General features: G+C 43.7%; 1 protein-coding gene across 8 annotated transcripts in view; it reads right to left on the reverse strand.

Moving 5' to 3' along the window:
* The window catches only part of dpy19l3 (dpy-19 like C-mannosyltransferase 3), a 117,944-nt gene that overhangs the window by 102,247 nt on the left and 3,472 nt on the right, over nucleotides 1-12,225 (reverse strand). For 5 of the 8 annotated variants that reach the window (XM_038806565.1, XM_038806566.1, XM_038806567.1 and 2 more), the window contains exon 3: nucleotides 10,488-10,627. In XM_038806565.1, the coding sequence (XP_038662493.1) occupies nucleotides 10,488-10,627 (140 nt within the window). The remainder of the gene's footprint in view (nucleotides 1-10,487; nucleotides 10,628-12,225) is intronic. The other 3 variants (XM_038806570.1, XM_038806571.1, XM_038806569.1) reach the window with 1 other exon arrangement.

Genomic DNA, 12,225 nt, shown 5'->3' on the forward strand with positions numbered 1-12,225 from the left:
TGGGGTAACAAAGACGGAATACTCCACGATTGTAATCTCCACCATGCGCCACATTAAATGGATGTGAGGTTGTAGAAGGGCTGGGCCCAATGCCCCCAAGGAGGCTGGATGCAGATTTCCTCGCCGATAAGGAATTCTGTACAAAGATATCCCAAGCCATCGACGGTTATGCAACCTGCAACCAGAACAGTAGATCTCACCCTCCATGTTCTGGGAGGCTTGGATAGAAGCACGGTTAATTTGGATCACTATAGCCAAGATGTTGTTGGGCCCATAGCCGTTGCTGTCTCCAGTGCACTCAGCTCGTTCTTGGCATGGTATATGGGAGTTAAATTGGCTTAAGATTGCATCCGCAATGGTGGGGGGGGGGGGGCCTCAGAAGTGGACCAGTAACTATCTGTAGAATTTATGCCTTTTAAATGACTGAATAGCTTTGTTTTTGCTTGAAATCAACCGTTCTATCTTTTGCAAGGGCCTGTTGATTCACTTATTTCCCATTTATTTTATTTTGCCATTATCATTTTTGATCCATGGATATTTAATGTACATATATGCCTTTAAGTCGAACAGAAGTGAGGAACTGAAAAGTTATAAAATAGTACACTGTGCTAGCTCTCGAACAGCAGAACTCAGACCTTTTGGCAGCTGAGAGATTGGAGGTACATGTTTAGATTGGTTGGTTCATGGCCAATGAATTGGCCAAAAGGCTTTATTCTGCCGGCAACAGGTAGTGATTGGGTCCTATCCATGTGGGATGATTTTCAGAGAACCAAGGAAAAGACAGTTGGGTCCTGGATGCTCAAATAAAAAGCTGTGAGTCTCTCTCCAAAAAAGCTGTATAGTTGCTGTATTTCTGAGCCCACAGAGAACTTGGATGAATCTACAAGTGAAAACCATTACAGATTGAAAGCAGAAATCTCGAAGTGAAAGCAGAGACTGAAGGAAGCTGTGTTAGAAGACAACCATCTGAAGCAAAGACTCTTATCCTTTTACTTTCATCGCCAGGCGGCACAGTAGTTAGCACGGCTATCTCACTGGCCCCGGATGTCCATGTGGGTGTTTGCACACTCTCCCAGTGTCTGCTTGGGTCTCACCCCCACAGCCCAAAGGTGTGCAATGTAGGTGGATTGGCCATGCTAAATTGCCCCTTAATTGGAAAAATTAAACAAACGCACTGCTGTCTCACAGCACCAGGAACCCAGGTTCAATACCGACCTCGGGTGACTGTGTGGAGTTTGCACTTTCTCCCAGTGTGTGTGTGGGTTGCCTCCGGGTTCTCCGGTTTCTTCCCACAGTCCAAAGAAGTCCAGGTTAGGTGGATTGGCCATGCTAGTGTCCAAGGATGTGTAGGTTGGGTGGGGTTATGGGGATAGAGCGGGGAGTGGGCCTCGGTTGGGTGTTCTTTCAGAGGGTAGGTGTGGACTCAATGTGCTGAATGGCCTCTTTCTGCACTCTAGGGATTTTATAATCATGATCTTTACTGTGCAGCCAAGGGCCAAAGACTTTGGGTGTTTTTCTAAGAATTATTTGTTAATTTCAATTGTGTTGTGACTCCGGGTCAAGTGGGGTGGAATTGACCGCACACTAGCCCAGGGGGTCGTGACACTTAAAATTTTGCCGGATGCATATTCAAATCTTAATAAAGCTCCTGCAACTTGTTAAACCTCAACAAATTTGTTTTAGCAACATTCTGGACAGGGGAATTGGGGGTCAGAAAAAATAAAGCGGAGGAAAAGAGAAGGGAAAGGACGAGAATGGCCGAAAGAGAAAAGAAAGGGAGCAGATAAGGATAAGAGGAAAGACAAGGAACTAGGTAAGGAATACAAAACCAAATGCAACAAAAAAGGTATTAAACGCCAAAGGCTGGAGTCTCCGTTGGCTGATGCCGAAATCATGAAACATGTTTGGGCGGAGAATACATTCTGACACTAAAATCGTGGCGGGCCAAATCGCTATTCTTCATCACTTCGACGGCGGTGTCATAGCGGTCCGGAACGCACGTACGGTAGACACAGTTTGCATATAATTAGCAGGATTGAGGTATTCTCCGGGGCCTCTGCCATGCTCCACCTCTGATGGGCTGAGTTCCTGACAGCGTGGTTCACCTGTGCTTTTAAAAATCGCGACACCAATGTCGTCGCTGCTGAGGGAGAGGGGGTACAGACACTGTCCAACATTGCCATGGTTTGCTGGCAAATGTGCCACTGGCGAGGGGCTCCTGCCAGTGCCGGGGAGAGTAGCGGCAGTTGGCCAGGAGGTGGGCTGTGGGGTCAGGGCGGACGGATACAGAACACCATTGCCGCAGCTGTAGAAGTGGATTTCATTTGGAACTTCGCTGATAGGGTTAATATAACAGTTCTGAAAAGCTCTGTGAAAGAGATGTCAACAGGTCAAGGGATGAAATAAAGGGAGCGTGTTCTGACCGGCATCTGTGAAAGCAGAGATGTCAGAAGGTCATGGGATGGAAAAAGGGGAGTGCGGCTTTAGTACCATTTAATGTTCGGACCCGCATCTGTGAAAGCAGAGAGGTCAAAAAGTCAAAGAATGGAATGAATGGGAAGCGTTACTTTATTGCGGAGATAGCGCAATTAAGCTTGTTTGACCAGTTGAAACAAATAAACATTGAAATGTAAAAGGAATGGGCTTTGGAGTGAGTTGGGCCAGATGGCCATGGGATAAGAAAAACCTTTTTAACAGCATTAATAGTGACTTGTGCTAATGATTATGTCAAAAATAACCTCCCGACCTCGAAGAATAATTCCATATATGTAAATGTTCTGGATCCTTGCCAAATCATAGGTGTATCTAGGCATTTAAGGGGACCACCCCTAAGCTGTAAAATGTATAAACAGCCGGAAAAGCAGCCATGCAGCTGCACATGCTGCTGACAGCCTATTGTGAACTTAGGGCCAGGGGTCGTATAGGTGTCTCCCCCAGGCCATCCCACTAGGTGCCCTCTGGCCCCAGCCGACCCATCAGCTGTATAGGTGCGCTTCAACACAACCAATGCCATCTTGTTGGCTGGGATGGTGTGTGTGTAAGGATTGTAATGTGTATATGCGGCTGCAGCTCCTCAGCCTCCCAAGTGACAATTACAGACCAGGTGAATCTCGTACCGTTTTTCATTGGAATTGATTGTGTTCCATGTGGCGCCGGTGCTAGCCCTTCCACAGTCGTTGAATTGGTCCAGCCAGTTTTGCTGTCGTGAATGTCCACAAATTTTGCGTCGGCGCCAACACTTAGTCTCAGAAACGGAGAATCTCGCCCCAAATATGTATTTTGGGCATAATGAAAATATGATCATTTTGTTGCCATCCTGTGGCACATTTGATCAACTTCCTGCAACAGACCTTGAATTTTAATAATAACTAAAGGATCTCCTGTATTGCTTCCTACAATCCCAATGTCAGAGAACACTGGGCATGAGAAGGATGTTTTGAGGGAAAAGGCTGTTGGGTCTTTGCGCACCTCAGGAATTTAAAAGCGGAGGTGGTCTTTCTGAAGGAGACGCACCTTTGCGTGAAGGACCAGGTTAGGCTAAGGAAGGGATGGGTGGGACAGGTTTTCCACTCGGGGTTTGATTCAAATTTGCGGGCATGGCCATTTTGATGAGCAAGAAAATGGGATTTGTGAGCTTGAAGGATGTGAGGGGCCTGGGTGGCAGATATGTGATGGTAAGTGGGGTATTAGAGGGGACGCTGGTGGTATTGGTGAATGTGTATTGGGACGATGTAGGTTTTATGAAGTGGTTGCTGGCAGCGATCCTGGACTTGGCCACACCCCAGTTGATTATGGGAGGAAATTTCAATTATGTCCTCGAGCCGAGGGTAGATAGATCGAGCCCCAGATCAATGGGTAGGATATGAATGACAAAGGCTGGGAAAAGATGGGTACAGTGGATCCGTGGTGCTTCAAGAACCTGGGGGGAGGGAGTATTCCTTTTTCTCTCATGCTTATAGGGCGCATTCAAGAACCAACTTTTTTGTGGTGAATCGGGAGGTTTTGGTTGGGGTGGAGGGGGCAGAGTACGTGGGGATAGTAATCTCGGATCATGTGCCCCACTGGCTGGAGGTACGGCTTAGATCAGGACGGGAGCAGAGGCTGGGGTGGAGGCTTGGTTCAGGGTTTTTGGCAGATAAAGGGTTTTGTGATAAAGTGCGGCTATGATTAAAGATTATGTATAATTTAACCAAAATGGTACGGTGTCGGCGGCACGAAAAGCGTTGGTCCGAGGGGAGATCATCTCGTTTAAGGCACATGCGGGTAGGAAAAGGAGAGCGGAATATGATCGGTTAATGAACGAGATAGTTGAAGTGGGTAGGGAGTACTCAAGGGCATCCGCCAAGTAGGAATTCCACAGTTGGAGGAAGAGATGAGGCAGGCGCTAGAGGAGCCCTTGAGGCTGAGGGAGATATTGGACAGTATAAGGGTGTCATGTGAGAATACCTTTAAGAAACGGATATTTCTTACTGCAGTGATGTCAGAGAGTGGGTGGAGCTGGGCTGTCTGTCAGCTTTTTTCTTTTGTTTTAGGCTGTTTGCTGCAGGGTGTGTTTTAGTTCGTTTTCAGAGCTGGATAGCTGCAGTCACAGCCAGAAGATGTATTACAGTCTCTCTCTGTAATCTAAAGACTGTAAATAGATCCTGGTGATTTAAAACAAATAACAGTAGTGACTTTAACCTGATGTGCTTCTGGTAAAAGATGTTTTAAGTCTTATGGATGTTAAAAGGAAAGCTTAAAGGATTACTTAGTGTTGTATTCTTTGGGGGTTGTATTTGAATTAATGTTTGCTAAGATGTTCACTTTATGTTTTAAAAAGGATGACTTGAGTTCAGAATAAACACTGTTTCGCTTTAAAAAATACTTTTCCATTTCTGCTGTACCATACCTGTAGAGTGGGCCATGTGTTCCTCATACCACAATCTAGTAAAAGTTGTGGGTCAGGTGAACTCCATGATACACTTTGGGGTTCTTTAAATCCTGGCCCATAACAAGGGGTATGAAGTCGGGGAAGGCCCCGGGGCCCAATGTTTACCCGGCGGAATTCTATAAGGCGTTTGAGACAAACCTAGCACCACATCTCTTGGGGATGTTTAATGAGGCGCTGGAGAAGGGGGAGCTGCTGGAGACGATGCCACAAGCAACGATCACATTGATACCAAAGGAGGGGAACGACCCGTTGGAATGTGAGCCGTATAGGCCCATAATCGCTGTTAAATACGGATGTGAAAGTGCCGGCTATGTTGGTGGCGGGATGGTTGGAAGGTTGTGTCCCGGGTGTAGTTGCGGAGGATCAAACAGGTTTCGTAAAGGGCGGGCAACTTTCTAGTAACAGAAGGAGGCTGTTAAACGTGATCATGACCCTGTCGAGAGCCCAGGTATCGGGGATAGTGATGTCCATGCATACGGAGAAGGCATTTGACTAGGTGGAGTGGTGGTACCTGTTTGAGGTCCTGGGAAGATTCGGGTCGGGCCGAAATTTGTGGCATGGGTGCGCCCGTTTGGCACCAGTGGCGAGTGTAAGGACCAACGATATGGGCTCATAAAACTTTGAATTGCACAGAGGAACTAGGCAGCGGTGCCCGCTGTCGCTGTTTGCGCTAACGATAGAGCCTCTGGCAATGGCTCTTAGAGGGTCGACAGAGTGGCGAGGGATTATGAGGAGATGAAGGTAGCATCAGCTGTCGCTATGCGGACGACCTATTATTGTATGTGTTGGACCCACTGGACAGTATGGAGAGGATCATGGTCCTGTGGGAAAGTTTGGGCCCGACCAACCACACGTACATGCTCTGGCTATGCCCCAGATTTGTTGAGTTCTGGGCAGCCTTCTTTGAAGCAATGTCCAAGGTTGTGGGGGTGAGGGTAGAGCCAGGCCCGAAAGTGGCAAGTCTTCAAGGTATCAGACCAGCCAGAACTATTTATAGAGAAGGGGACTGACGCCCCTTCTTTTGCTTCCCTGATTGCCTGCTGAAGAATCCTGCTTGGCTGACGATCAGCAGTACGACCCAAAGCTGCAGACTGTCGGAAGTTCTCCACCTAGAGGAAATCAAATTCTTCATCGGAAGGTCAGAGGAGGGCTTCCACAAGACATGGAAACCATTCACCTACTTGTTCCAGGACCTGTTTGAAGCCAACAGCCAATAGAACGACGGGAGGGGGGGGGCACATGGACAACAAGACACTAGGGAACAGGAAGAGGGAGGAAAGGAGATGGGCAGGGAGAGAGAGGAGGGTGGGAGTTGGGATCAGCCGTAATAGACATCAGGTGGCCAAGAACAAGGCCACAAAGGTATGGGTGGGTTTCCTCAGGGTGCTCCGGTTTCCTCTCACAAGTCCCGAAAGACGCGCGGTTAGGTAATATGGACATTCTGAATTCTCCCCGTGTACCCAAACAGTCGCCGGAATGTGGCGACTCGGGACATTTCATACTAACTTCTTTGCAGTGTTAATGTAAGTCTACTTGTGACAATAAAGATTATTATTTTACAAAGAAGTCGATACACAGGAATAGACATTTGTGAAAAAAACGAGAACTCCTTCTCACCCAGGTGCATGAACCTCCATTGGACCACCGCCCCCATCTGCTCCATAAATGTCCCTAGCTCTCGAGCCATGTTTGCCATTTTCCCCAGTTTAACCTGCCCATCAGTGGGTCCTGTACACAGTTAAAAGGCCCTCTCCATGATCAGTCGGTGCGTATCTATGTTGGTGATTTCCGTCATTGACTTCTTTACATATTCCGTGTTGTCTGGGTTGGGCGCGTACACATTAACTAGGACCACCAGTGCGCCGTTCAGGACACCGCTGACCATGACGTACCATCCCCACCACCCCCACACCCCATCCCCCGAGTCCGTAACCATCTTTGTCGCTTTAAATGCCATCCTCTTGCTCAGTAGTATGGCTACATCCCTAGCTCTAGTCCCATAACATGAATGGTAGGTCTGTCCCAACTATCTCTTTCTTATCCACAATCGATCCGTCTCCTTCATGTGCGTCTCTTCGAGAAAGACGATGTTGGCTTTCATACTTTTAAGGTGGGTGAAGACTCTAGATCTTTTCACTGGGCTGTTAAGTCCCTTGACATTCCAGGAGACTATTCTGATGGAGGTTTTTTGTCCCCTCTGTCCTGCAGGATCAACCATACTTACTTTGTGGATGCGCCCCTACACTTCAGGGTTTCCCTTTGTTAAGGAGTCATCCAAAATGGCCGTAGTCACCGTACTCACCATGAGGCTAGGCCCCTGCCAGGGGCCACCCAACATGGCCACCAACTGTGTGTATGCCATGTGAGTGAGCCCCTTGCACTCCGGGGTTCCCTTTGTATTGGGACCCTCTGAAGTGGCTGCTTGCGGTGTCATCTTGTTCCACGTTTCCATAAGTGGCCTGTTGAAGCTAGTCTAGAGCCCTATCCCCTCTCCCCTGCAATTTTGTTCCCCCCTGAGGTTTTGTTATACTTTTCTTTATGACACCAACAAAACATTGCACAATCTACTTTTGGTAAAACAGATCTCAACAGAAAAAGCCACACCCGAGAAGCATAGACCCATTACATAGTTTTCTTTCTGTATCTGCTACCTCCTTAGGCAGCTTCAGAAACATTTCTCTCTGAAATGTACTGCCTTACAGAAACTCAACTGTTGATTGATCTACCCTCCCATGAATGTCACCAAAAGAACTAAAAAGAGATATTTAATATTACCTTTTCAGAATGAGAGAGTTGCTTCTAACATTCGTATCATCTTAGCCTCCATTATAGGGACCTTTTCAGTACAAATCCAACAATGTGACACAGTTGACACCCCTTATCTAGTATCTCAGAATACAAAACTCCAACTACCAAAGTCCCCTTGCTTTTCTTCTCTTATTTATTTATCTTCATGTTTATTGGCAGTCACCAAAACTTCATGATTATATGGTCTTCCCTCCTAGTTCTGTTGTGAGATTGTTTCTTTGTGTAATCTACTCAAGCTCTGGCCTCTACATACATTTTGGTTCGAGTTGATATTGTCGTCCTGCACAATTATTCAACCTTTCTTTGATATGTGATTGTTTTCTGATGCAAGAATTACTTCCAGACCCATTGTCGGTGCTTGCAATAAACATTTTTATTCACCATTCTTTCACCCCATTCTGCTAGTCCATGACTTTGTCATTGTGCTGAACATTAAACCAATATTTAAACTTGCCAGTAGCTTTATCTACATACCCCACAACTGTCGCATTCCACCATTCACTAGACCTCCCTAGAATTTATATCACCCGAGTACCCAGTCTGAACAATTGGACTTTGAATGTGATACCTCTGTCCAGTGTCACATCACCACACAAATACCACCAACCAGCTACTAATTTACAAAACATCCCAAAACGCATAAGCAGTTGACATACAAGGTGTCTGTTTATTTCTAACAGTTGATAAAAGTCCAAGATGTTGTCTTTAATTCTGCTTAATTATGAGGAACGAACCGTATCAGATAACATTTTAATCAATCTATTCAAAATACATGCACTATTCAGCTCAGCACAGTTAAATGAGCCATGTCAAACACATTCAACACAGGACTGGAGCTACTTGTGCCCAGTATAATTTGTTTGGATTCATCATTATTTTATCCTCATTCTGTCAGGGGTCATTTTGAGGGCCCTGCCTCTCCACTTTAGGAAGTTCATTGCATAATGATGCTTTGAAACACACCTAAAGTATCTGTTCATTGTTCCTTGGGTATTCCAGGGATTAGTTTGCCTATTATTGTTGTTCCAATTTTGTCTTCTGCTGTAATAGCCAGATCTACTAAAGATGCTTTCATCCTCATTTGATCTGTCTTTAACTCTTCCATTGTATTGTTGTGTGCACCAAGTATCTGGACCAGTTTGAAATGTGACATTCATTCAGGTTTCTATTCTTTGTGTCATGATGGAATGTCCCATTTATTCCATGAAGACTGAAGAAAATGACAGCTTCTGTAGGAATTCTTTCAAAGCAGTAGAAATCTGATCCAAAAAGGTCTCCCTCTTGGAGAATCAAACACCAGTTAGAACCAGGAGCCAGACCATGAAACACTTTAGCATAACTCAGCAATTTAAACATTGGTACTGATCTAAGGATTTCCAAATTGAATTTTGTCAATCGGTTATACACGTCCATGATATATGAAGATACATACAAAGAAACAATTAGAAGGAGTAGGTTATTCATACTCTTAAATCTGCTTCACCATTCAATAAGATCATGGCTGGTCCGATTGTGGCCTCAACTCCACATTCCGACTACCCCCGATAACCTTTGACTCCCTTGTTAGTCAAGAATCTATCTACCTCTGCCTTAAAAAAATGCATTGATCCTGCCTCCACCGTTCTCTGAGGAAGAGAGTTCCAAAGATTCACAACCCTCTTAAAGAAAAGTTTATTCACACTAACGCCCAGTTTTCTCATCTTCCTCCATGCATTGACCATCTGTTTTCCTGAAATCTATCAAAGGTTAATCACGCCTCATAGTCATATAACAGATCATCGTTCTTGTGACTCTCCTCGAGGAACGCTAATAGAAGACCCAAATCTTCTAGCCAAATGATGGGCAATTGGCTCACAAAATACTTTACTTTGTCGGCTTTTTCTATAAGGGAAGTGGCATTACCAGCACCATACCTTGTTTCCTTCTTGATAGGGACATAACCTGTCTCCACACATTCACTTCAGTCTTCTATTGGTCATATTGTTCAGACTGAGAACATTAAACAATATTCATAGTGCAACAATTTACAGTTGCTTTCTGCCATTTTCCACAATGGCTACTAGAATGTAGTTACTGTCTGCTTTTATCTTGGGTTCTAATCTTCACCTTTAGGCAACTATTCAATGCCACCAAGTTCAACTCCAGAAGCCAGGTGAAGGATAGAGCTGGAGCCAATCTTTATACACCTTTATACTTATTTACAGTTCAAGTATACATCTCCTAACCCAACAGCCACAATTTTAGTCTGTGTCCATAGGGGCACAAGTGAATTCCAAGTTTATGCCTACCACCTGCATACAATTAATATTAATAAATCCGCAATTCACATAGGCAGAGTGGGGAGTCTAAATCAAATTTTGGCTGTGCAAGAGTAAAAGACAAATCAAAGAAAATGGCAAAAAATAATTTTGGGAAAAAAAAACTAAAGAAAATAAGAAAGTCTACCATGTGTGTTTTTGTTCCTTTGTGGTATGGCATGGTTAACCTGTATCAATGTTGGGTTTGGATTAATTCATATTACATGACCCCCTGGACCCATCAGCGAGGTAACAAGCTCAATACAGTATTAGGCATATAATTTTATTCATTATTTACAGACAATTTTCAGTTTATAGAATATCCAAGGCTAAAGGTTAAACCAAATAACTAACCATTGTATAAATCAGGGAGAAAAAGTTCAAAATCAAAACAACAGATAATATGCCTTCACTCATTCAGTGTGTATTATTTATTGATTTGGCCCTCTTACCTGGATAGTAGAAAACCACAAATCATTTTCGTGCAAAGTTGCAACATAAACTGAGGTGAGAAGTCCAAAGAAAATTGCCATAAGTCCACCGACGAGAAAGGTTATATGCTTCAATGCCACTGGACCTATGGAATTACATACTAAATTACAGAAAAATAAAACAATTATGTTCAATAAGCTACTTGTTAGAACACTCAGTTCAGTATTTTTGTTGCATTATTGTAAGAATAGAAATTACATGGAATGTTAAACAAAGCTGATCCGAATTATACTAGGATTTTACATTTATTGCAATTGAAATCTCAGGCCAAATGCTAATAATTAGATTAATGAATTATTGTCTTAACTGCATTAAAGTCTGGGTTATTAATGTCAAATAGAAACATGATCAAGAAATGAGAATACTCGATCAACTCATATCTAAATGCCATATAACTGCGTAAAATTGTTGGGAAGTAGCAAGTAATAAGAGCATCCTCAAGTCTTCTTTGGCGTTTATATTGTTAAAACTACTTCTACTTAAAATAGTTCAACTTGCTTTGTGGTCACAATAGATGAATTCTGAAAAATGATACATGCACACTTGTCAAACAGTTGATTGAAGTTTTATTTGAATTGTGGAAGTTCCCCATGTCAGATAAAAGTCTACACAGTCCAAAAACAGACAATGCAATGTTGGCCTGTATGAACAGTTGAATATTCAGTATACCCATGATCTGAAAAAACAGCAGATTTGCTAGCAGGTTTATGTGATGGTACTCCATCTAGATGGAGACATTAACAGCTAAAGCTGGCATAGGCAGCAGCGTTGCAATGTAAATGTGGCAATTGAGACAACAATAAAATAAAACAAGAAACCACAATCAGTGGGTATGGAGGTTATAAAGGCAAGGAAATCTATCTGGTCAATATTTGAGAATATAATACACTTCAAAATGTACACTTAGAAATAACCTAGTACACATGTCTGAGTCTCAGTTAAAGTATGCATAGGGTAGATAAAATAGCAAAAGGTTTAGAAAGCAGCTCAAGACTATGTGGATTAATTCACATGTAAAGGACATAAGAACAAAGATGCCTATGAATGTCTAATAACCTCGATACGCATGTCAGCGTATGAATGCAGAAATACACAGATGCACATGCACTTACATAGAGTTTACAGCCCAGAATCATGTCATTCAGGCAGTGTTTATGTTACATATCCTACATCATTTTACCAGCATATTTTTCCATTATTTTCTTCCTCGTCCGTTTATCTAACTGCCCCTCAGGTACATCTTTGGAATTCACCTCAACTATTCCAACACAATTGGTGCCATTCTAATACTATCTATGGTCCAATGACTAAAGCTGTTATAAACAGTGATTATAATTACTCATTTATTTCCAATCACAGGAAAGCTGACAAAGTGATATTTAAATTTGCTAGCAATTTGAGAAGTCAGTGGGTTCTATTTGACAGGGATTTATCACCATCCCATCATTCCTCTCTGCTAAATACCCTTGCCATATTCTGCTTGGTGGTGGTGGTGTATTGCAGACCGGGGGAATCTTGTAGCAATCCACTTTTCGCATAGAATCATAGAATTTACAGTGCAGAAGGAGGCCATTCGGCCATCGAGTCTGCACCAAACCACTGAAAGAGCACCCTACTTAAGCTCATGCATCCACCCTATCCCTGTAACCAAGTAACCCCACCTAACCTTTTGGACACTAAGGGGCAATCCACCTAATC

The sequence above is a fragment of the Scyliorhinus canicula genome, chromosome 9 (assembly GCF_902713615.1).
Source record: "Scyliorhinus canicula chromosome 9, sScyCan1.1, whole genome shotgun sequence".
NCBI classification, from domain to species: domain Eukaryota; kingdom Metazoa; phylum Chordata; class Chondrichthyes; order Carcharhiniformes; family Scyliorhinidae; genus Scyliorhinus; species Scyliorhinus canicula.